Genomic DNA, 27,918 nt, shown 5'->3' on the forward strand with positions numbered 1-27,918 from the left:
AGAGAAATAAGAAAACAATCTTTTTCAGGAATTCCGGGCCTTAAATCCAGAATTCGTGAAGTTTGGGAAACCATTTCTGAAGATGTGACCAAGAATTTGGTAAACTCAATGACTCGACGCCTTGAAGCCGTCCTTAAAGCGAACGGAGGCCCAACCAAATATTAAAAATTAATTGTTATAACATTCCTTATAAATTACAGTTTTTTTTGTATGTTTTCTCTGACTGGACGTTGACTTTTGTCCATCCAATTGTTTTCATTTTGAATTAAAATACATCTCTGGCCTAAAATAAATTTTTTAGCGGAAAACTAATAATGTGCTATGAAATTACGTTAAATTTGTGAGAATTTGATATATCAATGATGAAAATTGGTTCAGTAGTTCAGTGACAATTTGAAAATGAAATTGACGCGACTATGTGGACGTAGACATCTGTCCGACACTGTACGTACCTCATCGTATGTCATCTTCGTCCATGTGGGTCCCCCAAAGAGACGGCTTTGGATTATTACCAAAATCACTGTTGTATGATTACCTAGGGAAGAAATGCACACAAACAACTCTTTTCTTCCTTGTTGTGCAAACACCTCGTAAATTGATTTTCTCGTAGGAGTAAAGTTGGATGGGCGAGAGGAGGAACGCAATGTGATTGGACTTTGTAATGACGGGTCATTACGGACGTAATCCAAACAGCTCAAATTGATTTTGTTTGGCTACCTGTCTTCATTCCACAAAATCACTGCAGACAAATAACATCCCTCTCTCGCTAGACCCACACAGTTTGTAGCTGCGATAATGCTTTCATCAAGCAAAACACGTTACAAGATGACAAGGGTTATTTCTCCACGTGGAATTTATTTATTTCATAACGATAAAGTAATTGGCATAAAGAACAATAATATTCCTGTGTGTGTGTATGTGTGGTGAGGCTGGTTCATCAAAAACCTATCTGAATATTAGCACATATATAAGTTGGACATGTAAGGATCCATTGCTACAACTAAATACTACACTGATGCTGCTCCATACTTTTCTGACTTACATTTATGTACGTAGTATTTCTACCATCAATGTTCTACTAATTAGGCAAATGAACTAATTGGACAAACCTCGTTAATAATAGGAATAAGAACAAATTGATTGAAATATAAAATAATTATGCGAGCTACAAATGTCACTACTTTACTTATCATGTAATCGAAATATTTAGGTTATAAACAGTTTGAATACTGGACTGTACTGATGTCTCACAATTCCGCGAGATTATACGAACTTCTCATGCTACACTTATGTACGACTTAACTATAAATTGTAAAATAAACTGTGGAGTCGAGCCGCATTACGACGAACGCCTTGAGTAAGTGCAAAAGATGTCCAAAACATATCGTCGAGTTGACTTTGGCGTGGAATACTGAATCTGCTTCCTCCTCAGTGGGCATGTCCAACCTCCGTCTTTTTACGACTCTGGAAAAAATAAGAACAAACATTTACTTTGTGTTGAATAATATCTACCCAACCATTACTTTGCATTCCATGTGCGACACATTTATTTCACAAAACGACTCATCACGGGAGAGGGAAGCAGAGGAGGGAAATTAATTGCGATCTAATTTGCATTCAGTGAGCGCCCAGACTAATGAAACGGTCATTAGTCAAATGATTTTTTTCTCAAAAATAAACAAAACCATTGAGGAACACCACAATGACGTAATGTGCGCTCTTGGCTTGACATTTTAATAAATGAGAGCGAATGGATTTTTAACTTCTGTGCCAGGAAAACAATTAAGCCGACAGAGAAAACAGCAGCAGCAGGGGCACTACAATCTTGTAGCGTGTAAAGCCCTTGTTTACTAGATAAGCATACAACAGTAATTACTACTTGGCATTAATATGTGCCAATTATTGAGTCTCAAATAACACGAATCACGAAACAACTGTCAAGTTACTCTCGATCGATAAAACATTTATAATTAAGCGGACATACCGTTATCGATGATAAGCGGGAATAAATGCTGCTTAACTTTCTCCAACTGTTCAACTGACCAGTATTTAAGCTACAGGGTCACAAATCATCTCCAATTATTGCAGCTTTATTCATTTATGCGAAACATGTTTGGATCTGGATTCATAAATGCAGGCAATGAAAGGGTTGTTCCCTTTGTGCGAGCACCCAGAGGGACACCTATTATCATGTAATCGGGAAATAAAAAAGCTGCAATTTTTTCGTAAAAATCGTTTCCGTGAATCCGAATCAAAAGATGAGGAGGAATATCAAAAGGCCGACGGCGCTAATGTGTGACGTGCACTGAAAGGGTTGCACACAGGGCAGTGTATTATCTCGCATTGATTCGGAATTCGGATGGGCGTGACGACTCTGTGCTCACCACCCTTTCAAACGGAACATGTACGAGCGAAACTGAAGGCCCAATTTGTTCGTCGTCATCATCACCACCCTTCTGCTCTCCCAAACCGGATCCAGTTAATGAGAAAAGTGCCATATGCACCTTTTATTTCCTTCTCCAGAAACACAACTGGCAGGTCAAAGGTTACTCCAAATCTGGAAACGATGCCCTGTTTTTAGCTCAATTGTAGATTTTGCAACTCGCATTACACGTCACAAACAGTTGTTGTTTTTGTCAACTTGGGTGAAAGTTCAGTCTAACATGTGCAGATTGCATGGCACATGATAACACGTAGTACCTCAATTGATTGGTACGAAAGGTTGAATTTTTATGTCCATCAGATATGAAAGTTTGTGCAAACTGCGTAGTTGAACAAGTTGACAAGCGAATGTTTGAGATTGCATGAATTTAGAATGTGTGTAGCGTCACACGTGCCTTTTTCTCATGAATCTGGATCACAACCACAAATATTTGAGCAGGGTCTTAGGCATCTATTTACTTGCAAATAATGAGTGCACAGCCTTTTGACCCTAATTTACGTGCATAGTTGAGCAAGACGTAGATTTGCCATTTCCGAGAATACAAGTTTGATAGGTGAGAACAGTGCCTGGCTTTTCTGACTGCCACACCGTGACCCATCATCAATGCGTCTTTTTTGTGGTGGATCAGAGTCAAAATGTGTCAATTGAGCGATTTGAATGTACCCGGAAAGCCCTTTTTTATATTAAAAACAGATGTTGACTTTACAACAGTTGAAAGAAGGATTACAGTGAAAATTGGAGTTTGAATTTGCATGTGGGAGAGAATTAGCATAAAAGTTCCATGATGATCAGCCGGCAGAGCAATATTGCAGCAATGTGGATCGTCACATATGCAGATGATGTGATCATCTCTCAACAAAGACAGAGTGTAATGAGATGTTTGCAGCCTGCAGATCTCTGTTGACACTAATTCTGGGCTAGATTTATCGCCCAACTAAGTCAACAAATAAAATTCGCCTTTTTAATCAGTTGGGTTGGAAGACTCGCTTGCTGGATTATTTGCATGACACCTCCAACCATTACCCACTCGGTCCACATCAATACATATGCGACATAAATAAATACGTATGTAACAAGTTGGTTGGGTCGTGGGGCTGATCATTAATTGCTGTTTGCGTTCCGAGAGATAATTATGCAATAAGTTTAAAACGGGGATGAAATTATTGCATCGTTGGTCGGAGCAAGTGGCCAGCTTCTCATCGTCTCCCTTCCCCATTATTTAATCGGATGCGCCCAAATCTGCATTTGCTCATGCACATCGGTTTTCATCATTTTTTATTTAATATTCCAAAGCCTATTAATATTCATAACTTTAAAACCAGGGCCCACTAACAAGGCGAGCAGTGAAGGGTTAGTTGAGGTTAAGCTTACAGGAGGATCCCACTCTATGCAAATAACATGAACGCATTCCCACTCCGAACGCATTTATTACTTGTTAGTTTTCCACATTTTCCTCTGTGGATAAATGCGTGTCCGCATATTTGCACCCACTTTGATACTGTCAGAATAGCCAAGAATTTCATTTTCATTCCAGGAATTATTTGAAGGGGCGAGCTTATTATTTATCAAATTCTTTGAATCTGTACGTCCATGCACTAATGAAGCGACACAGTTCGTCCTCGTTGCGTGTGCAGAACTGGGCATTTTTATTACTCTCGCCCCGAAATTAATTGAACATGAACATCTCAATGCATTATTTAAAATTGGAAGCAAAGACTGAACCTTAAAATCCAATTCAGCTCAATTGAAGCGAACAGGATCCTTTGCAACTGTTCGTGGTGGTAGCCTCGCCCGTCAGCCTGGATCGTCGTCGCCATAAAAAGGTGTCAAGTTGACAGATCTTTTGAGCAAACAGGCTGTGGCAGTGATACGAGCAACAAACAAAACTAAATCCGCATACACAACATGTGATGCAAATCCCGAGATCACTTCACAACTACGGCAGCTCTATGTATGTAGATACATGTGTATGCACACACAAGCAATGCTGCATCCTTTCTCATATCCAATATGCAAATAGTGTGTGGACATCTCAATAAAACAGCACAAGTGACGAGAGGAGACTTGTCTGACACTCGTTTGATGGAGAGAATTGAGACGTTTCGAATTAAAATGCTGTTTTTTATGTCAATCGGTTGTGCCACTGAATATTATCAAGCATTTTTTTACGAGGGACGACGAATTTCCATCTCTCTCTCGCCCTCGTGCGTTGTTTCCCGTGAAAGCGTGCTAATTTGGGAAATGTGTCAATTTAAATTTTGAAACCTGAGAGTGTGTCACACAACTAACGAATGATGGGAAAGTGACCCTTTGTACTTTGCATATAGGGTTGAGACGCTCCAGTTGAAATGTGTAGTAAGTGCATGCATGGGACGATGCGTAAATAAGACCAGGCTCGTTTTACACTTGTTAAATCCTCGGCACCAAAAAACGTGTCCAAGTTCATGAATAATAATTGCACTGTTACAAAGAGTAGCAAAAGAGGACAATGGTTGTGGTGGTGGTGGAACCTCGTCCTGGGGCAAGTGCACTTGGACAACAATTTAAATCCGACCTCTTTGACAGACCGCCCTGGCTGGACGTGATTCACGTTCAATTTCACGGGAATCGTTCCCATTTTCCATTCAATAAAACCAAACTCTCTTCAGCGAAGAATAATTTCGTCAAACTCTTTACCGGTCCTTATCAACCATCGCACGGGCGAAGTTTCGTCTGGAACATAGTGCAATCGAAGTAAGAATAATATGTACGCTTGGAACGGCTTCTCATCTAATCATGAAGATAAAGCTCAGTATGTTTTTTTACCCGTGTAAACTTTACACGGGTTGTATCGCATCCGAGAAGTTTGTTTCGCTGCGCACACTATAAAATTAAGCAACAATGAGAAATGGAGCGAACAATGCAATTATGGCAACAAAGGCGAGAAGCATGGCCCATGTCCAATCCAATAAAATTCATCCCGACTTTAAATTATTCGGCACTGCGTTCAACACAGCAAAGCCAACCAACCAACTACGGGTTAAAAGGGTACAAATTGTAGAATCCGATGATCCATGAGCACTGACCGAAATTCCAAGTGACAAATAATAATAACACTAATGCCAAAGTGTTGACTGAATTTTATTTTAAGCATGGAAAGCAAAAGGTAGAGTTTTATTGGTTTGGGTCATAAAGCGCGAGGAGGAAGAAGTGGTCAGTAGCCGTGACCCGGAGGGACGGAGTGCAGGCCTGATTGTGGTGGCTGGGGGTCACTCCTGTTTGTTGGCCAGCCACTTTGACACTTTGTCAAGATTTATGGCGGAGGAGTTTAGGACGCGTTTTACGACATTACTCCACAGACACTAAACACCATACGAACCTTTCCTCGTCGAGGAGCAGTGTCATCATGCTCAACGACACGACGACTTCAGTCAAAACAACGGGACCAATATTCCTTCGAGAAAGTACGGAAACGTTTTAATGCCCTGCTTATTAATTCAGCCTCCACTTCCAAAATAGGCAAAAGTTTCCTGCTATGTATTTAATATGCCATAATGTTGTTCTGAGCCAGGTAGACGGCATGTATTTGTGCAGCACGAATAAGCAGTGGGAATATAGGGATCGAACCAAAATTTCCATAGTCCAGCCCATGCATGTGGAAGCGAGGAAGAACGAATGTGAAGCAAATGAGACAAAACCAAAACCGCAAAATGAAGGGATATGCTTGAGACTCGGAGATAATTTTTACAATTACGTGTTATTATGGATTCTTTAGTCGCTGGTTCTTCATACACGGTTCTCCTATTTTTATATTATTGCATTCAATACACGGATCGGCCCACTACCAGTACAACAAGAGCAAATAAGTGCTATATAGATTACACGCATGTACATAAGGACACTACAGCGACACTACTACTACAAGAATGAGCCTAGGCTACAATCGGTACCTATGACAGAGAATATTGTAAGTACAGAATTTGTGTAGTAAATTATGAGGATTTGGGTGGAGGAGGACGTTGTGGGAAGTAAACAAAAAATAGTAAATATACGAATAAATTGTGTAATGCTTAGGCCGTGGTAGGCAGACTGACTTCTAATTCCACGTCGACTCCTCGCTCCTGTTGACCGCAATATGACCGTTGCTTCTCCTCGAAATCCCTCAGTCGCTGATTGTATCGTTCGATCTGCTCACGGAGGATGGTGTCCTCGATCTGATGGCAAACAAAAACAACAACGACCATCATTACCAGTTCTTCATTTCATCATTACTTATCATCCTCGGAGAGACAAATCATCACAATCAATGTACGAATTGCCTGACTCCCAATACTACGACATGCACATGCTCAATCAACTTCTTCCGTCTCTCTCTCCATTCTTCAAAAATAAAACTACTCAATGAAATCAAACCCCAATTCGGGTCTTGAATCAGATAAAATTGAGACAACTCGAAAACTTCGTGAGAATCAGATTATGCTGCAAATACGATTTGATTCTATTCCAGAGTTGAGTGTGGACCGTTCTGAATTTCATATATTTCAGTATTCGTTCGCACTATGCCAAAGATGCCTACGTATTATTTACCTGAGCCGTGTCTTCGTCATACTCGAGGCAGCCAACTCCGTCCAAACGGTCCAAGTCGATCCAACCTTTCCATCGGACGCAAACTCCATTCATGATAAAGTGAGACTTGAGGTGAACCTGTAAATTCATAAAAATATTTTATTGTACACAGGAGCATATTACATTCTGAGGGAATTGACTCGGACGAAACGAAGCATTCTTTGAGGGACACCGCAGCAAAGCACAAGTCCCGGTGACAATAATACTGCTGCTGCTGCACCTTCTGGTTTATGGCACACCTCAATTGTGCACTTTTTATGATGAAAAACCAAATTCCTTCAGAAATCTTTATTGTCCGTCATCCTCCCGTCACTCTGTGCAGTCGTCGTATAGTATCTTGCTTATTATGGGTTTCGGAGCACAAAACTCGCACATGTAACAATAAACCCATGCCAAGAGTTGGCCTGTGTGAGGAGCATGTCGATGACAATAATTTACCGTTTTAAGAAGAAGGATTCCCTCACAAAAGATGCTGACTGACTGGCAGCGCACAACTTTATCTCTCTACCTGCTGACTCCCAAAATCAGAATTGCATCATGAATGTAATAATCAACGCCCAATGGCAGATGGAACTGTCTCTCCACGCAAAACCTGAATTAATTCAACAATAGTTTACATGCGTCCATCCATCTGAGTGTACAATTTATTGACAAAAGCACGTATGGGGAGCGACTTTTGTATAAAAAGCATATCTGGATCGACCCATTAGCACCAAACAATTCGGAAGGAGGACAGCAAGTCTCGAGACTCCGATGTGTCAGTCACAACTAAAATTGACATGTCGGAAAGTTGAACGCCTCGTCCTTCAAAACCAAGCGAAAACTTTTCATACGAGTCCAGGCTCAGCTATAAAGATTTTTTGCTGCCGCATTTTACCGAAGCTCGGTCCTTGGCTTTCATCTGTACCCTCACCGTTTTGTGCGCACTGAGTGAGTGGGTTAGTTGTCCGAAACTGGAAAGAGAGGTACGCAGGGATTGTGGAAGTATTTGTCGTAACTAACGTGCGGATAGATACGCATTGTTCACGGAGTTTTCCTAACCAAAGCTGCATGTGGTGATCACTCACAATCCAATATTTCCAATCAAAACATTTGGATAGTTTGCATACGGCGAGAGTGGCAGTCCATTCGCTGTGAAAATTAAAAATGCATCCAGCTCTTGACTGCCAATCGTAAAAACATTTGACAAACGATGACGATGATAATCATAGTACCACGCATTGTGATGAGCTTCATTTCACGGAGAGTGCAGTGGGTTAAGTGGACAATTAGACATGCATCTCTCTCCACTTCACATCGTGTCCAATCCACTGTCAGCACTTCGTCAAACTTAATTTGCATTCAGGAAAGCCAACAATCATGTTCCACCAAAAGAGACAAATCAAAGCCAGTTAAGAGAACTATACGCATGGTTGTATGACCGATGTCCACCTTCGTAGTCTGGATCAAATTCTGTTATTGCACTCGCTCTAATGACATTAATGCCACAGACGGATGGTCAAGGCAGCCGACCAATGTGGATAATGCTCACCAAAACCCACATCCAGCCCATGAAATCACCAAATGAACAATGGGACAACAGCAGAAGAGCAATTTATTATCTGTCTCGTCCTCTCCTCGTCATGAACGTTTTTTTACACAATGTATAAAAACCGTCCACCAAAATTTTCTACATCAAACGGACACTCTCTGAACGGACCCAACCCGTTCCGTCCAATGAGACATGAGATGTTAATCAGCAATAAATCTCGGAAATTTGTCGTACGGAACCGAATCCAATTCCGAGTCAGCAAAACCAACAGAATCCAAACTAAACGTGGTCATTAAAAGACAACCCGATTGTCAAGTTTAATATTTTATGTCCAACGTATCAGCAGCATCTTTCTTGCCCAGAGAAAAGGATTGCAGACTCATTTCACGACTGTTACTTGATCCAATTGATTGATAATTTAACCTTTGAGGGACAAAGTGCTCTGACCCCTCCACCAATCGCGCATTGATCTGTCTGTAAAACATTTCTGAACTCGCGTTGGATAATTTGTCTGCTCTTTGTCCGCGGCCAATTTAGTGTAAGGGTTGTTGCAGTGGGGAAAGTTTTAATGAAATTTATTTCTCCTTCCAATCTCTATTTTATCAAATTTCTATTGGATGATTTTACAATCCCTTTGATTTTATTCGGCCATGTAGAAAATATTTTGCAGCCTTTCGTCACGCCTAGCTCAAAATCTGTAGACTTGAGTTGTGTCTGCCATCGCACAGTCCTTCTCGTCGTCACACAATGCGACTCACAAGAAGGAAAAGGATTGATTCAGTTTCAGTTGGTGCGAGCCGTTGGAAACTCGACGCGGATTTTGGACGGACGTCAACTAGGAATAGCAACAAAGAAAGGAGTCTCTTGATACGTAATTGGCCATGACGAGTCAAGACTCTTTTGTGCCCTTGAATGCATAGGTGGTGGCAATTGTGTGAGAACGACACTTATCGAGACTTCTCCTTTGTAGCCAGAGGATGAAAAAACCAAGTTGACTCTCGTCATCATGTTGGTTGGTCATACATACATTTGTAAGTCTTCCAGACGAAGAATTACTACCAATCCGATGTATTTTGTGTGTGTTGGTACGCGCAACAATAATGAGAGTTAATGGAATAATCAGAGAATTGGACTTCATTGTGACAAAGAGAGAGAGCGAGTCAACAATGCGAGCCACGAAAAGACCGGTGTGGGCTGCATTCAGAACGTGTGATGAGTGATGAAAGGGTTGACAGAGGCAAGTCAAAGCTAAAAGGGATCTCCAGCAGCAGCAGCGTCGTTTTGTGCCCCTCATTGTTGGCCCATTTCGTTCAGAAACAATATTTGAGTCTGATTGTCACACTCCATTTGAGATTTCGAATCAAATCATAATCACAGTCACAGCAGCCCCCACTGATAAAATGCCTCGTACGTTGAGTTGGTATGTATGCGTCCCTAAAGTAAAAGTCCCGTCACAGCCAGACACACACTGTTATTAACCTTTCACCCCACGGAATTAGGGAAATAAAATGCAAAATGGGCAACCCTGCAATTACTTTTTTTACTCGCTCCTCGTTCCTCTCAAAGAATGAGTCCTACACGAAATGAATGATATTTCAGAAATTCGTCGTCTTCCTCCTCCAATTGTGTGAACCGGAATATTTTCTCACACATTTATTTTTACTTTCCTTCCTTCCTCGCTCGTCTTCTTAACCTCAAACTAAATACGTGAATATATCAGTCAGCAAGTTGGCTGTTGTGAATACTGCAAAATATGAATGGAATATCTTCAATGTTTTCAAATCCTCACTAATAATAAATAAAAGTGAGGAAGATAATGATGCTCTGTTCCCATTCACGCAAGATATTCGCTCTTTTCTTTGGGAAGAAAATGGGAGAGGAGGTGATGGAAGGGAGCGGAATGAAATACTTTCAACTCTCCCTTAACTTTCTTTGTCTCGTTCGCACCCCCTTCAGAACTAAATTACAGGTTGGCACAAACTGCAACTTTGATGATTTACCTGTCCCTGCAGTAGGAAAAAAATTTAATATAATCACGCCAAAAAATATGGATAAATTTACATTGTGTTTCACTGCATAATAATATTTGGATCAAATAATAATGCTAAATACTGTTGTGCCAAGTTGTATCGAGATGTGTGAGAATCCCTGGGTGCGACATTGTTCAGATTAAAACTACCTGCTTTTACTCCGCTCCGCTCCACTAACTGCGTTTTCCATCCGTTTATGACATTCTCAGTCAGTGCACACAATCAATAAGGTTCTGCTCAACAGGACGGCTCCGTCGTTGTTATTGTTGCAGTCAAAGGTTTTTTTTGGGGAAAATATACAAAAAATATGTGACCAGATGCTCACAGTTTTACGAAAAAGCTAAAAGTTATGGATTTATATGTTCGACAAGTTCATGGTTGGTTCAGATTCAGAATGAAATGATCAACCCTTTTCTTCAATAAAAATCTGATTAACCAATTGCTTCTGGATTTGAGACTGATTATGACGACGAATAATCAGAATTGATGGGGATGATGACTTAATATTTAATCCAATCTGTCTCATGGACTGCTTTCATTATGCTTTGCTCCTGCCAACCTACATAAATCCTCCTCATAATCGCTGTTGAGAAGCAGATGTTGACTTTCGAGTGCTTTGTTTGCACTCTTGTTGTCGACGCGTGATTCTGAATGCGCATTATTGGCACAGGAATTGGATTTGTCGAGATACATCCGAATTTCGGGAATTTCAGGATCCCAACTGCGCTGGCTGTCGACCACCCGGAGGGCCAAGTCTCACACCAAACCCTGCTGTGCTCTCCATAACTTTCTCTCTGACACGGGGAATTTGCATACGTACGTCAACCGTTCCTCCAAGGACCACAAAACTCTCTCTCTGCAAACGTAGGTACGTGGGTGCATATCGAAAAAGTGGGGTGGAAGGGGTGAGTAAAAAACCAGGAAAGAAGAAGAACAATCGAATCGCCCACCCGGCTGCGTAACGGATCGATTAAAACGCGATCCAACCTTAGTCTTTCGGATGTCGATGCAATTGTTGCCGTCATCATCATCCACTTTTTCTTGCTCGTTGCCCTTTATTACGGCAAAACATGGAAGCGATGATGATCAAATGAAACGCCAAGTCCGCTACCTACTCATTCAACACCCGCACAGACGCTCTCTAAATATACGACTCACGTTTCTGCGTGCTCCTGTAAACGGCAGCACACGACACGATGATGACGACGACACAAATGCGACAAGTGTGTCACACTAATAACATTTATTATCCTGGAATGAAATGCAGCCTGATCAAACACGGAAATACGTGGAGTCATGTTACTATTTGTACACAGGTGTTTGACTGACACCTGATTAACTCCATGTTTCGGGGTCCCACCACTGTCCTCGTCATGCCATGAAAAGCTGTGTAATGATATGATCCAGATATTAATTAATTACACGCGTCGGAGACGATGCCACCCACCCACACCCACGCCGTCCTACTTCACAAAGGGACACAAACAGGCCGAACTATGTACCACTCGGACGAATTAATCCAATCATCATCATCACCCAGGCCGGCAATGAGAATAATGTGAAATGAATGAACTCAGCACAATTCCGATCCGTAAACCCTTTCGCCCCCGACATGAGTTTCAAGCTGAAGGCCTGCGATGCACACACACTCTTCTTATTTCACACATTAAATTTTCATAATGATAGACATTAAGGATTAGAGGATCAGCCTGAACCCCGACCGACAGAGGAAGAGAAACATTCTGGAACGACTCCCTGTTTTTCTTGTTTCAATTTACGACTTTGGGAAGAAGAAGAAGATTCACTTTCCTGAGCCGGATCCCGACAAAGCAAAGTAGAAGAAAGTTGGATTACGTGTTAGGAATCCAGGGAGCAAAATAAACACGATGATTCCGACAGATACGCTGCTGCTTTGGTAGGATCACAGGAGGAGCAGTTGTAATAAATCGGATGAAGATTGAAGAGCACCCGGAGGGGAGAGTTCAGGAGATCAATGCGATCATAAAATGCAATCTCTACATTCGAGCGCACAAAAGGGAGCCGCGCCACTGCTGATGCACATATCCTGTCGCTACATACACGTTTCAAATCGATACGAAAAACGAGAACCGTTCACAAAATCAGGGAAAATCGGGATATCAACCTTGCAGCGTAAGTGCATATGGACGAAAAGTGTTTGAGACGTCGTCCACTCCTGAAAAAATCACGTCCAGCATGGGTCCCACGCATACTAAATGAATGACCCGTTTTTGTTTGTATCTCTTTGACCCATGCATTGCCTCCCCATCATTTTAGCAGGCTACATCATCCGTTTTTCTATAATATCCAAGTATCACCATGCATACTCTTCATTCAAGTTGAGCCCCGTTGCTAAATGACTCCATAAGAAAATTCTTATGGAGCCAGGGTTCAACGTCAGGCGAGAGAGGAGTGTATGTCGGGTACTCGATATCTAAATTGTGAGATATATTATTCATGCACCCTCCGAAATAACTACCCTCACATCCATCTTGTCTTCCGCCTTTGTGAGCCCGATTCGGTGTTTATTTTCGAGTCGGATTCACCCCCCAAAGACTAGATCCATGCGCACCAGCAGACTCATAGACGCATCCAAACTCTCTCGCTCCGGACCCCTTGCAACCTCATCGGCTCTTTCAAACTGCTCGAAAGCTCCATGTTACTGGACCAAATACTTCAAGCTGGAAATGCAATGTGAACATAATAGGACGAGAAGTAGCTAGCTAAATTCTACAGCTCGTCAACCCTAAAAATCCACACAAGAGAAAATGGCAACGAGATGAATGTGTCACAATAAACTTTGTGTTGTTGTTGTTGAAATGATTTTTACTGCTTTATGAGCACTATTCATTATTCCGCGACTTGAGAGATACGCAGCTACTTAAACAAGTTGTATGTACATACGTAGTTTGTAGCGCAGTCTATTTTACAAATCTCTTTGAAGAAGGAGAGAAAGCAGGTTGGTTGTAAAGTTATTAAGTTCACGAAGTAAAATTAGCCGTGTTTACATCTTCCTTTGAAATTCAACTGCTCCTCGAAATGTTTATAGTATTTTTATGACTTTGGGAGCGTGTGCTCACTTATCCTTCGACAGCACTTAAGGCCTAAATGAGGACATGAAGCGAGTGTCAACGGGTGACCGGAAAAGTGCGTCCACTAAATTACGTCTCTGCTGGAAATTTACTCCTCTGATTCAAAAGGTCTCCAATAAAATTCCCCTGGTCATCATAAATGAGGACTCCTCGCGTCACAGACAGTGTCGTCTTATTGTCACATTCACCAGAATTTTATTACTTGTTATCTCACTTTGGCCCAAAATTGCTCTACTTATTTCAACCCAAATCTTATTACAGCATTTCTTGTGCATTTACAATAAGTTATAAAACCAAATCGCTTTTGGGTAGTAAAATGAAACCCAAATAAAAATAAATCCTAAGCTTTTCTGCACTTTACAATTTTTGGGAGCAGACGAGTGTTATGAATTCGTTGGGATGATTTAATACGACGTGACACAAACTGGAGAATCTGGTTCCTTCTTGAAGTTCGTGTTCATGTCAGTATCAAATTTATCTCAGGAATGAAACCTTACTTCCTCCTCACTGCATATCCTCCGTAAATAAACCAAGCATCTCCTCATACACAAAATATGGTGTAAACTCAGTCATTAATAAATTTGTTGGGTTTAAATTTTAATATCTGCTCTAAAATAAGCAAATTAACCAAACTGTTTTTATCATCCACCCATATATCTATCTAAGTACAGGGAAGCTTGGATACTTGTTTTTTGTCGCTTTTTTTACAAATTTTTCAAGGGCTATCATTACTCCGACCAGTTCTCGAGTGCAGCTCAAGCCAAATGTCGATCCTGCTCCTCAACGGTTCGCTCTCTCGAGTGTCCTTTTTATGAGAGTTGTATGATCAATTGCGTCAAAATGTAAGGAAGCATAACCTACCTCGTTCATATCTATGCCTTCCTGCGAGCCTACATATTCCGTGCACCAGAGGGAAAAAGGCACACGAAAAAAAACAGACTGTTGAAATTTAGTTGGTGTGTTTGCAGGTAGCCAGTGAGTTGGTGAAAATTTGATTTGATGAGAAACTGACACGCAACCGTCATCAAATTACCTTCTTCTCGGTCGCCCCATCCATACGTTCCCCAAAATGCTTGCTCGTCAATGATCATCAATATGAAATGAACTCCCCGATTTTTTAAATTCTAATTTCATGAGGCATGTTACGCGATCGTCGAGATAGACGAACATCGATAGGATTGAGTTTCAAAACTGATGTGACCAATGCGAGCATTTTTCTGTCATTTGTTCATCGTGACAAATAATTCCACGACCAAGGTTGGCCTTCACTTTACTCAATTTCTCAGCAACAACTCAGCTATCTCCTCTGAATAATTTCACTTTCTCACACTTTACGTTCTTACTCAAGAGCCAGAGATGACGACCCCACTTCGTTTGACGAAGACACAGGAGGTGCGATCCTCGGTTGGTCATGGACATATTTAGTTGACTGGTTGACAATAAAATTGATGAATTTTTGTACTCCGTCTCTTTTGTGAACGACAAGCTTTTTACGCTCAGCATAAAAACAGTAAAACTCTTTTCGTTGAAATGTAAAACTAAGTTCATTCATAAACAGACTTGTACATTATAGCTGTGTAGGATGGCTACATATGAATCAGGCCCATTAAGCCTTACGTGCGAACAAGAGTGGTCATTGTGTTCAAGTTTTACGTAACAAAGTGGAAAAACAGAGCTCAATTTGGCTGGAAACACGATGGAAAACAAACAAAGCTGGACATTGGTCGAATCCAATGACCGGACGAACTCACGCTGTTCCTACGCAAGGAGGAGACCAAGAAGGAGAGACTTGAGATCTGCACAGTCGACTGACTCTGCGGGGATGGAGCGGTGGTGGTCGGAGTGGGGCGTGACCTCACACCTCAAATGGCCCTGAATTACAAGTGTGGGGAAGGGTCAGAAATTATACATCTCGCGAGGCTCAAAGTGCCCACTTCCGGTCCTTCCTTCTAATCTACCAGACGACGCAAAAAGAACTCTCCACTATTCATCTCCGGCTGCCGACGAGGAGAGAAATGCTCATTTTTCTTCGAAATTATTCCAACCTGCCTCTCTTGCAACTACTTTTGTGACTTTTGAACCTAGATACTTACGTAATGATGACATGGATGGACTACTGCCCGGGGTACTCCAAACAATAAGTGAGCAATGAGTGAGGGCACATAATCAGTCAGCCAGGGTCCAAGGGATCTCTTTGTCCAAATAAATACGTCGTCTCGGCTTGGTTGGAGGTAGATGATGACAAATGCGTTTTAAATGAGAAGCTGCCCATGTCTACCTACAAATTTACATTCGGTAAACAAACTTTGACCAATTATGGATTGTGTAATGACTGAATTACAACAACAACGTAGACCAAGGTCGGGAACCACCCATTGCGGAGAAAGAAATCGTCTGTTCGGAGAAAATGATGATAAGGCCATAATCCGAACAATATCTCGCATTGTGCATGCACATATGTATTTAGTATATTGTAGAATCCTTTCAAGACTGCTTCTTCTCACCACCGCGCTTCATTTTATCCTTCTTTTTTTCAAAGAAATAAAACTCATTCAACATTTTGTAAACTTGTTTTCGCAAGATTACTCCAAAACCGCACACATAACCGTTCTTTCCAACATTTTTGTGACTTTAGAATTTGAAAAGTCGTAAAATGATTTGAAAACATGAACGATTTTGTGGTTTTGAAAAGCAATTTTTTAACAAATAATATGTACAAGAGTTGAATAAAGGACAGGTTTTTATCCAAATGTGATTGTCATTAAAATATATATTCATGAGAATCGGAATAATTTGTGCGATCAAAATCCGAGGGAGCGAAGAGGTGAAAAGCATGCATGCATACGGAAAGGTGGAAATGTGTAAAATTCATGATTGGCTTAATTATTTTTGAGAGGATAGCGAGGCAACAATTTCCCATTGGAACGGAAACTCTGACCACAACCTAAATATGGAGTTCGTACACTCCTGCATGCATGGGAATGACCTTCTTACCACCACCACCGCTATCTCCTCAGTGCGAATAAATAATGCTATGTGAGTTCACTTTGTTCTTCGTCGTCGTCGTAGTGGTCGCCTGGTCTCTTGGCAATGTCATATGCAGCACGGTTGATTCGTTCGTGGACACGACATGACATGTTCCACAGATTTGTGGGTCAACGGCTCATCCTTATCGGACTGATGCAAGGTCTTCCGCGAAATAGTCGTAACAACTCTCGCTCGCTCGCTCCTCCGTGTCGTAAGGACAATGGAATCTTCTCCACGCATTCCATAGTTGCTCAAGAAAATTAATGCTCTTGAATTCCAGCTCTGGTCCATTCATGATAAAAAATGTGCTCAAGTTCGAGCTCAAGCGACGACATATGTACATAACTATGCAGTAGATGAGGAACAATACTATTGGCGTGTGTCTTGGTCACATCCACGTCAATGTGTACGTCCTCTTATCGATGAATTCGTTACGGAACAAGAGTTAAAGGCTGCTCTGTTTTGCCAGTCAGTCATAATTTGCACTTTACGTAAGACGAACGGAGACGACAAGGATACATTTTTTGTCGCTATCAATCGCTTTGTCTCATAAATTGCTCCATGTACATATGTATTGTTATCAATGTGAGAAAGCGGAAATCAGACGAGTCTCATCAATTTACTATTTATCAGCATTTGCAAATGTGAATTCCACTGAGTACGCGATGTGTGAGCAATAATGAAAATACAGAGTTTCGCTCCTTCCTATCTGTCGAGAAATATTTAACATTTCTCTGAAATGAGAAGTATTCAGCAGGGCCGTCAATTATCGTACGAACGAATAAATACAAACTACATAGTGGGAGCGACAAGACCACATGACTGAAAATGAGTGCATGAATAATGTCACGTTAAATGCCGAGCCGTTGGAATTGTTGATCATGTTTGGAGCAAAAATATTATTATCCGTCTTGTAAATTACATAGGAAAGTTCATGACGTAAGCGGACCGAGTTCTTTGTATTTAGGTATCTGCCTTGTTACGTTCAGTGATTTTACAAAGCTTATCAAAATTATGTTGACAAAACTTTGCACAAGACTTTCTGATACTGCGATAAATGAATCTGTTGTTGTTGTTCTCATAAAAATTCTTTGAATTTCTCTATCTCGTTGGTTCGTTCAAGTCACACTTAACAGCCTTAAAGTGTCGCCTTCGCAGTGCAGTGGAGAGGCTGAGAGAGAGGTAAAAGTCTGGCGTGAAGGGAAATTGTGGTCAAGTCGTTGGGCAACAAAGCAGAGAGATGAATTCTTGATCGGTTGGATTGTTTCTGTGCCGTCTCGAGTTGACAAAGATGAAGAGGATTCAATGGAGAGAGACAAGTCGTTGTTGGAGACGTTTTGCATGACGTGTTCCCTTTTGGATGGAACTAATGAAATGTTGGAGGTCTCAGTCTCTTAGCCATCCTTGTCACTTCGTGTACGCGTACACAAAAGTAGACAACTAACGATCCCCACGACAGGCCTAAGGATGAGGCACGCGAAGAAGCGAGAAGACCTACCTGCCTGCCTGCCTCTTATGAACTCTTATGGGCTGGCATGAATTTATAAATTGTTTGTAATTACTGATGACGAGGGATCGATTCACAATGATGATCTTCCAAATTGGAGCATCCTCGCAGTCTTATTTTCACTGTCTCCGCTCCATTGAGCATTTGTCTATGGATCCTCTCGGATATGTTTCTTGGAAGAATTAAGTGAGCAACTGTCTCTCTCGAAGGACCCACCACCAACAAGTTCAAAATACGTGTTTAAAAAGCAGCTAAATTTCCGAGTGTGGAACTACATGCCGACTGACACAGGGAACAATTGAGCTTGAATTGAACAAGTCTGCTCATCCGAAGAAAGGTTTTGCTTTGGACAGCACACGAATATTGGACAGTTTTCGTTTCCTATTGTGTCCGAGGTAGGATTTTCATATGAATGAGATGCGTATGTTTGTGCATATTATGTAGAAACGTGTGGTTGGCTATATCGAGTTTGCTAGTTGGGTTGGAGGACTGCTTGCTCCAGTCAAAATGCTAAACAAGTAAACAATGAGAGTCGACAATGGGCAAGTACTTGGCATGAATTGAGGGACCCTTGAATGGCTAAAGTGCGACCCGACCGACCAAGGTGGGTTCCTGCAAAATTGCCGATGATCCAACAACCGTACAAATTGCTCTTAAATGCCCACTCAACTTCAAAAGGTAACTGATTCCACTTGGAAATGTGCTCATCCATCAACTCGACAAAAAATGCGTAGAGAGAGAGCATGAAGACCAGTCACAATGCGGCGGCGGACGAGCGAGGGACCCTGCATCATTTTCTGACTGATTGGTGCAATTTGGCATTCACTCTACGCCGTTTGTAAAGACGACGATGATGATGATGATCAATGCGTCAAGCAAACAGATCAATAATATCGTTTGTAATGTTGTATTTAGAAGGTTGAAATCAATGGTGGGACACATTTGTCCCATTAATGCGGAGGTGGCGAGTGAAAATGCCATCAATTTCTGTCGTTAGGCTCCTCACACGACGAGCCGAGCTTCCCCTCCGCATGAATCCTAACGACAATCATTATGCATTCGAACATGGTCCCAATCATAGGACGAAAGCGAGAGAAAGTTGAAAGTGTTGTTGGCCATCATGAATTTTAGATCTGGCTTTGCTTCATGCCTGGCATTCGAATGGATTTCGTGCTGCCAGCCAGCCAGCCACCATGTATGCTCGAATTCTGGGGATGATGATGGTAGTAGGAGTTTGGTCTTGGTATCTCTTTTTCGGAGAGTTCGACAACTGGATACTTCAACCCGGGTAGCGGAGGCGGGTTGGCTGCAAGTGGGGTGAGGGACTGGACTACTGGATCAATTTCGGGGCTGGAAATCATTAAAAGTGCGTCTGCGCTCTGGGTAAAGTAAACGAGGAGGTTGTTGAGGTGTGATTTATCCCTTCTTGGGATTTTCGGATGAGCTTCCAACACAACTTAGAAGGAGGACAAGTAGCTTATAAAACGTCATCTCTTCCCATCTTCCCTCAGGTTCAGCGAAACTCATTTGTAGAGAATAACTAACTAACTAACTCGAGAAGAGGGGAAATCTGAATAAAATCGCGTCTTCCAAAGAGATGAGTTGTTTTGGGAGGTAAACTTATCCACGTCCCCTCATCTCTCTCTCTCACTTTCTGCATGCAAATGACGATGACGATACTGCAGAGAGAGCGAGAGAGTAATTCGAACACCACTCAGCGTAACAGCAGTACTCACGCCCGAGTTGATTTCACTAATGAAAAGGATCATTGGGATTGACATGGCGAATGAAAGACGATTCATTAAAAGCGGATTCTCTTTCCAGCAACAATGTATTTGGGAGTACTAAAAAGCGCCGGGTGTTGCCCTTCGAGCTCACCTTCCACGCTAAACGCCTATGCAGAGGCTGATTCCAATAAGATAAGTGGAAATGTGTATGCTCTCTCATAAATCCGTCATCGGAGCTTAACTCGCATCGTTTTAACAGTTATTTTAAAGCTTAATAAAATACAAATGACTTTTAAAACGTGTAATATTTGTTGTTTTAGTGGCAACAACATATCGGCTTTCTTTCCAAAACCGGTTTTCCTCGCTTTTACTCGAGTTTGTTTACGCCATTTTAGTTTATACGAGTTTTTTGGGATCTGCCCACATCAATTATTCCCAAGTTCTCACCTCCTTCTTTGCATAAATGATAAAAGCAAATAATAATATTCATCACTCACAAAAGTCTCACAGTCTGTTATCTGCTCATCACTCCTTTAAACACAATTATAAAAGAAACAGGTTTTTATTCAGTGAGAAATGTGGGTGCCATTCGTCATCGGCTATTTTTGCCATTTTGTGACTGATATGACTGGTGGGACACTACTAAAATATGAAGCTCGGATGATACATGTAAAGAGTCGTAGTTTTCTTTCAGTAATCTTTTTCCGTGTAGGAAGTGGAGGATGCATTGACAAAAATGCGGACGGACGACAACCGTGCCAGATTGACAAATGTCCGGGATCATCATCAAAAGTACAAACGGTGACGCCACCACCAGGACGCTTTCCACCGAAAGGAAGCAGATGCGCTGGCTTCAATTACACACCGGTTAATAGCCCCAAGAGTGGAGTGGACAATGGTCTTGGGGAGAATAGAACAAGAACAAGGCAATAAATGTTGGCACACCAGAGTGTCACCAGAAGCACAGGAGGCGAGTCCCGTAAAGAAGAAGACTCGTTGTTGTGCTTAAGAAGAAATAAGAACAATTTCTCAGTTTACGCTCTCAATGAGTCAATTACGGAAGGAGAGCTTTTCGTCCTTATCTCGCCGTCGTCGTCTCACTCAATTGCTCACAATCAGCCCAACACGCTTTTTACCTCCTCGTAAAAGCTGCGACGACTATGCACAAATAAACTTCTTCTAGATACATTTCTCCGTGTTTCAATGTCACTCCAAATTTAGCCGAGAGGATCAAAAAAGCTGGATGGATGGAGTGAGTGAGACTTTTTGTGAACAAGGCACGTGTTTTCTCCCCAAAGACTTCTTGACATGTTTCCTGATCCCAGTGGGATTTACAGTGCACGGGTGGCCAACCAACAAGGAGGAAGGAAAAGTGGCACAAAAAGTTGGACAAGACGACAACAGGCGCAAGTAAGTTGCGCTTGGAATTCGACTGGAATGAGATAACTTGGTCGACGACGACGACGACAACAACATAACATAGCGATGCACAACAAGTAAAGGAAATAAAATCTGTCAGTGGGCCTAAGTGCCAATGTGTCTTCTTAAGTTACGTCACCTACTTCTCGTCATCAGAGGTTGGGACAAACAGGGTCTGGACATTTTCATAAATTATGGGACGAGCTCCAGAAAGGACTTCGAGAGCAGACTTCGGGAGCAGAGAGGACAACAACGTCTTGTGTTTATGTACTGTTGACTCGCCCATTCACGTCTCGCTCCCCGAGATGAGTGACTAATTACCTTTTTCGAAAAACAAGTGGCCAGTGAGGCGCGTGCACTTTTATTTATTTTAAGGACTTGAGTCGTGTCCTTCATTTCCTTTGATGAACGATCCAATCTGTCCAACACATTTCTCAAATGGCTCAATTTCACAAGGCGTGAAGGTGCAAACCAGAGGACGATTACGCACCGTCTCCCTCGACCCATACCTTCAAATCCTCTCCAATAAAATGATACCTTTTGAACAAATTACTTATTACGTGACCTCATTTCACGGAATATCCAACGTCCCCACCCCCACTCGACGAATCCACCTCCATGAACTCTAAATAGTTAGCAAGCATTTCACTCCTGTTGGTGTTAACTACCTAATTTTCTCACATAACCCAAAGCAAAAAGAGTCTTTACTGAGGAGAGAGGAGAGATGAGATGGGAAGACCAGTAGTGGCAAATTATACATATAACATAACATGACGTGATGAATGAGGAGGCGACTCCTCCATTGCAAAGCAGAATGCGAGTGATGGTCAGTTGTGTTGTACTCCAAAATTGCTTTGCTGCCCTTCCCAGCCATCAATTTCTGGGTGTACGTGCACATCATTAAGTTTCGAGGTTGGATGGATGATCAGTGCAAAAACGAGATCCTGCTGAGAGAGCTTCACCTTCTATTTAAAGAGCACTTTTCTCATATTTAAGTAGAATTCGTCACCGTCTTCGCTGGATTTTAAACCATGCAACTGAGGAATGATACCCAGTAGCAGTTTGAATGATCTCGAACGAAGGGAGCATTATCATTATCCAACTGCCAATCTTTGAGAGATTCTCCACCAGTTTTTAGCCCCTGCCACGAGAGAGATTATTACTTATTTAAATGGATGCAAGTGAGAGCATAAGTATAGAGTTGCACCTTTCAATTATCCCGTTTTATTGGCTGAGCTTCCGTCATGTCGACCAAGCACATAACGACTCGTGAAAAAGCGTAATTGTTGCTGAACACTGACTCGCACACAACACGACATCATCGTCATATGTACATAGTCTTACCATAAGAAGTGATAGTAGAGTGTAGTTTTTGAACCGGTCAACATAAAATTAAAAGGTAAGTTGCAGTTTGTGCATACATTCAGTGCCTATCATTGGTGTTGACCGCTTCTACTTGACATTACTAGGTCAAAAGTAGGAGAAGCTTAGCTACACGCGAACGGCAATAATTTTTCACTTTTTGCACGAGAAAAAAATGCACAATGTTTGATGTAGTGTAGCAGTCCAAGTACAACTACGATCTGGTTGCCCAAACTATTAAAGTAATCCCAGAGACAGTGTATATCTTTGGTATAAAGGTTTCGGTGGTCCAAGGTCAAGGAGGACTACAGTGATGTCCGAAGCTTTGAACGCCAGAATAGCACAAAATCTCCGTCTGACACCGAAGAGTTTGGCCATAGAAATGACCTTTCAACTTTAGAGATCAGATTAGCACTGAAAAGTGACCCTAAGATGAAGGTCTTTTAGATTAGAAAGCGTCACATGCTACAGATTTCCAAAGCCTAAGCAATGGTCAAAAAATCGACCTCTCTCCCCAAACGGTACGGTGAAAAAACCAAAAAAACGAACCCGTTTACCGATGATAATTTCTTTACGGCAGGAACATATTTCAACAAAAAAACTAACACGTTTTATGTCAAATATTCTATATCTTATCAGGCTCCATTCATGGTTTTGGCGGGAATCGGCGGAATTGAGCAAAAACAGCCCAATTTCCTTGATTAAGGAGAGGAGATAGTTTAAAAAAATATTTGATAAATGTCCTGGTGAAGAAGGAACACCCCTCAACTAGTCCATATTGGGTGAAAAGCCACCGACCTTTGTGAAGGCGTCAACAGTAACATTTACAGCGAAATTCGTGAAAAACTGGATTAAAATCCATATTTCTGACTTCATTTGCACTTTAGGTTTAACGTTGGAATTTTCGAACCGCAGACAACTTCACCACCAAATATTGATTAAAATTGGGGAAAAGGTCTGTTCTGAGTCCCCTATATGCGTCAGGGTCGCAAAAAAATTTCTGACCCGGGAATGACACAATTTGTCAATTAATTTCGTGCGTAATTTTGATGGAGCTTTCTCTTTCGTGACCAATTTTTCATGGTCACAAGACGAACATATTTTCAAGTTTAATACATGTTTTCTACTTGAAATTTAACTGGCTTTTCAATGGAATAAGAATAAGCTTGAAATTCCTTAAAACTAACCTAATATAGTCGTCTACTCTACTATCACTTTTTAAGTTGAGACTATGTACGTACATACAGCTCGATAAATACACGACTTGCTCAGAAGAAGAAAAAAAGTTTGACAACATCATCGAATTCTTCATTCGCAGAATTTTGAGAAAATAATCTTGTTGAGGAGACGACGACGACGAAACTTTTCCCCACGAAAGTATTTAAAGGTTACCAAAAGTGGTAACTAAAAGCTCATAAAAATGTTGTACATCTATCGGCAGCAGACGATGCAGCCCTTGAGGATTAGTCGTGTTGTACATACAAGTGAGCAAAGCAGTAAATGCCTTAATTTCTCCTCGGTCGTAAATTATTCGTACGGATGGACGATGGGAAAGGAAGCCAAGTTGGCGTTGGGGGGAATTAATCATAATAATTTGGAGACTGTGGGTGGAGGTAGCAGTAAAATTTTCAGCCCAATTTTTTAATGTGAACAAGTCAGCCAGGCAGTCGCACACCACCTCCGTCCCTGCACTTATTAGCCATGAGTATTGTTTTACGATTAGCCCAGAATAACTGCATGAGCTGGCTGGTGAGACGAATTTATTTGGAGCTGAGAATGAATGGAAGGAAGGCTGAAGGGGATGATGATGATGGACGTGTTGGGCGGAATTAGTGAGCGAGCACAGATGGATATCGGGCTAAAAATACTCATAAAATTGGTAATGATGATCTCGTGAGTTTTGTGAGTTCTAATTAAGCAACTTCATACGTCCAACCTGAGGATGGTGCCTGATTCTCCGATACACCTTGGCTCTATTTTAGGGAAGGGACCCAACAGCAGTGTCAGTCACCATCTCCTCAAGTGCACATTTATGACGTGGTGGGTCTTCCTCTCTCTCTCAAGAGCTTCATAATTAGCTCAACCAACTCCTTCTGATTTAATTATGTTGTTACGCACCACGGATTTGGGCAGTAATGCAACCTGGCTCATGTTCCTCTGCTGATAATTATGTTTGATGACTTAATGGTTGCATAACGGGGCAGTCAAGGAGGAGAAGCGGAGACAATGAGATATGTTTATCGTCCTCGTTGTGTATGTGAAGTTTTACGAGTGTGATAATTGGTGGTAATGGATGGAATAACTTAATTGTTGCTCACCTTTCCGTGCTCTTTGTCAAAGTCGCATTCCCTCATCTGTTACAAAAAGCGGCATTTCAAAAATTTGTTCATTTTCAGAGATTTAATCGCAATAGAGTGAGTCAAAAATAATTACCTCCGGAGGGTAGCCGTTCGACATGGGATTGAAGACTAATTGTAGATTTGTACCCGTTGCGATAAATGCCTGGAAAATAAATATACACATTTGCACCGTTTATTTAAACAGCCATTTTTGTGAAACATTTCTGTATTGGCAGGACACAAAGGCAAATAATTTATCAGCCAGCCAGCATCTCCCCGAATAATCTACATATTTATGCTTGGTGACTAAAATAAGCAGCACGAACGAATGTGTATTTAGCATCTGTTTTGGGAGGAGTTGTTGAAATACAAATACTAGAATTTCAGGCTCATTTTCGTTTTTCGCTTTTCTGTCGGAATTGGAAAAAAAGTTTAAAAGCTGTATTTGCTTTCATAACAATCCGTCGGCATTGCTTCCCAGTTTTCAAATGAAGGGTTCTGGAAAACTTTGTTAACACACTGCTGCAGACTCGACATTGACTGAGCTACAGAAGAAAATGAGTCTAAAAAACTAGTGCATTTCATAAACCTCTTGCGTATTCATGCAGTATTTATTGCTATGCCGTTGAAGTTGACGGAGTTGAGAACTTAAACGACGAGATGTGAATCGAGCGTATATAGTGCATCTTCTTATCATGGGAAAGTCAATTAATTCTCGGAAAGTGGCGTCAAATTCTGTGAAAATTGATTCTTTTTTTGCCCCCGATCTCACATCGACGCATTGTTGCTTCATGCATTCTTCTCCTTCTTCTTCTTCCAGGAGGTCTTTAACACTTTCATAAATAGCACACACACAACGAGATTCGCGTCTTCCTGATGAAAACATGCTCCTCCAATTCACCAAGAAATGCTGCTGGCTGGCTGATTTTTTGGCAATTATTAGCGAACAAGAGAGAGAAAATGTACAAAAAACTCACGATTTCAGTGTGTCCTTCTCTGCACCCGTTCTGATAGCGCATTTGTCTCTCCTCCGAAGGTCGATCTCTGTAACCCGTGTAGCGCACCTGAGGGGACAAAAACATGGTTGAATTATGAAAGTGAAATTTCACTTGTTATCATCATTTGAAGAGTCGATATGGCTTGGAGTCAATGGTGGAGTGGAAATAAGACCAGCACATGAGCACACACTTTGGCTGCTTCGAGAGAATAATGATGTGCATGATTCATTCATTGACTTTGCAGTTCCTTTGTGATGGAGCAAAAAAACTCTGGCTGATAAACGGGGATGCGACTGTGGTACCATTTTCACGCACTCATTCGAGAAGGACAAGAAGCTGGCTGAATGTCATGCGTGAGTAAGAAGATACATGTGACGTGAGACATTGTGCTCTTATATTTAGAAATGTGTCTAAAATGTACAGCCAGGTGCATCAATGAGTCTCGATACCAATTTCTCATTTTTCTTGGAAATTCATAAATCGGCCGTCAGATCATGAGTCGTCAGGTTTGATTGCAAGGTCTAGACCCAATTTCTACCTTGGCCTCGTATGAACATATTTACAACCAGGGAACCTGTCAACTGTGTCGATCAATCGTATCTTTGTGATTCATCAATCTCTTCGTTTTAATATTGTACGTATGCAAATCTATGCAACTGCTTATCAGCGATTAATATAACCACGGGTGGGGAATGTTTTTTTGTGGAATTATCGACAGTCTCACCTCACTTTCGCGACCCAGCCTTCTGAAGAGCTCATCTGACTCGAACTTATTCTTCTGGTCTGGGACGACTCGGGGCATTTTGAAGAAGAATCTGGGCTTGGGCTGTGGCTCATAGAGCCCCAAAGTGTCGAAGGGGAGCATTGTGGGGGGTGGAGGCTGATGGTGGTGATGGTGATGGTGGGGGTGGAATGGGGCCTGACCCGGGGGGAGGTTCACTCTCTGATGGGCGTGGTGTGCGTGGGGGTGGTTGAGATGGTTCAAGGCGTTGAGGTGGTTGAGGTGATGCGACGACGGAGGGGCCAGGCACGACACTGAGGCGCTCTTATTCATTACTGACGAATAACTAATTCAGAACTCGTCACTGACACCATTGTCACACGATATCTTAATTTGGGTGCAAATTCCCCAGTCTGCCACACAACCACGAGTGAGCGTATCTAAGTAATATATGGAAAAGTAGTGTTGTTGACGATAACGAATTTTCCTTGCTTCCTTCCTCCTCACTTTTCTGCTAGCTGGACAATTCAGCAAGTTCACTTTTCTATTTGCCAACACCGAGTAACCAGCGAGCTCACTATTTTTTAGTCTAGTTCCTTCCTCCGAACTAACTGCAAATCCAGTCCGCGAACACTACCACAAACGAACGACGGCGACGATGACGCTCAACCAAACTGACCACACAAAGATCCGTGTAGAAGTAAGTGCATGTATCTTAAGTAACCCTGGCCGATGCTTATGCAAATGATCAGCGATTGATGCGGGTGGGTGGGGCTGTGCAAAAACGGAACAATGTTGCCAATCCGCGGAGATAAGAACGATATAGATTTTGGCTGGGAGCGTGATGTCTCTGCTGAGGTATGAGATGGAGTGAGTCTCATTTCATTTCATAGCTCTTGGGCTGCTTGCATGGGTCGCTGGTTGCATGGGCCGAGTGGTGCAGGACTTTCAAAGCCATTTGACGCCCAGGAACGCCGAGGACGGCGAGGATTGGCCATCCGCCTCGTTGGGGTGAACTCCCATCCATTTCTTCTGGTCCACCCTTCCTTCCTCTCTCTCTCTCTGCAAATTGTGCCTCTCACAGACGAGATTTGAATAG

General features: G+C 41.9%; 1 protein-coding gene across 1 annotated transcript; it reads right to left on the reverse strand.

Annotated features, from left to right (window-relative positions):
- Positions 1–835: 835 nt before the first annotated feature.
- On the reverse strand, positions 836–27,700 carry LOC110855861 (protein big brother). The gene is made up of 7 exons (XM_022104255.2): positions 26,823–27,700; positions 26,078–26,164; positions 25,195–25,263; positions 25,080–25,115; positions 7,010–7,126; positions 6,517–6,636; positions 836–1,464 (listed from the first exon to the last, which is right to left on the reverse strand). The coding sequence occupies exons 1-7, from the start codon at positions 27,150–27,152 to the stop codon at positions 1,429–1,431; spliced, it is 795 nt and encodes a 264-aa protein (XP_021959947.1). The 5' UTR covers positions 27,153–27,700; the 3' UTR covers positions 836–1,428.
- Positions 27,701–27,918: the final 218 nt, after the last annotated feature.

This window comes from Folsomia candida, unplaced genomic scaffold (assembly GCF_002217175.1).
Source record: "Folsomia candida strain VU population unplaced genomic scaffold, ASM221717v1 Fcan01_Sc014, whole genome shotgun sequence".
Taxonomy (NCBI): domain Eukaryota; kingdom Metazoa; phylum Arthropoda; class Collembola; order Entomobryomorpha; family Isotomidae; genus Folsomia; species Folsomia candida.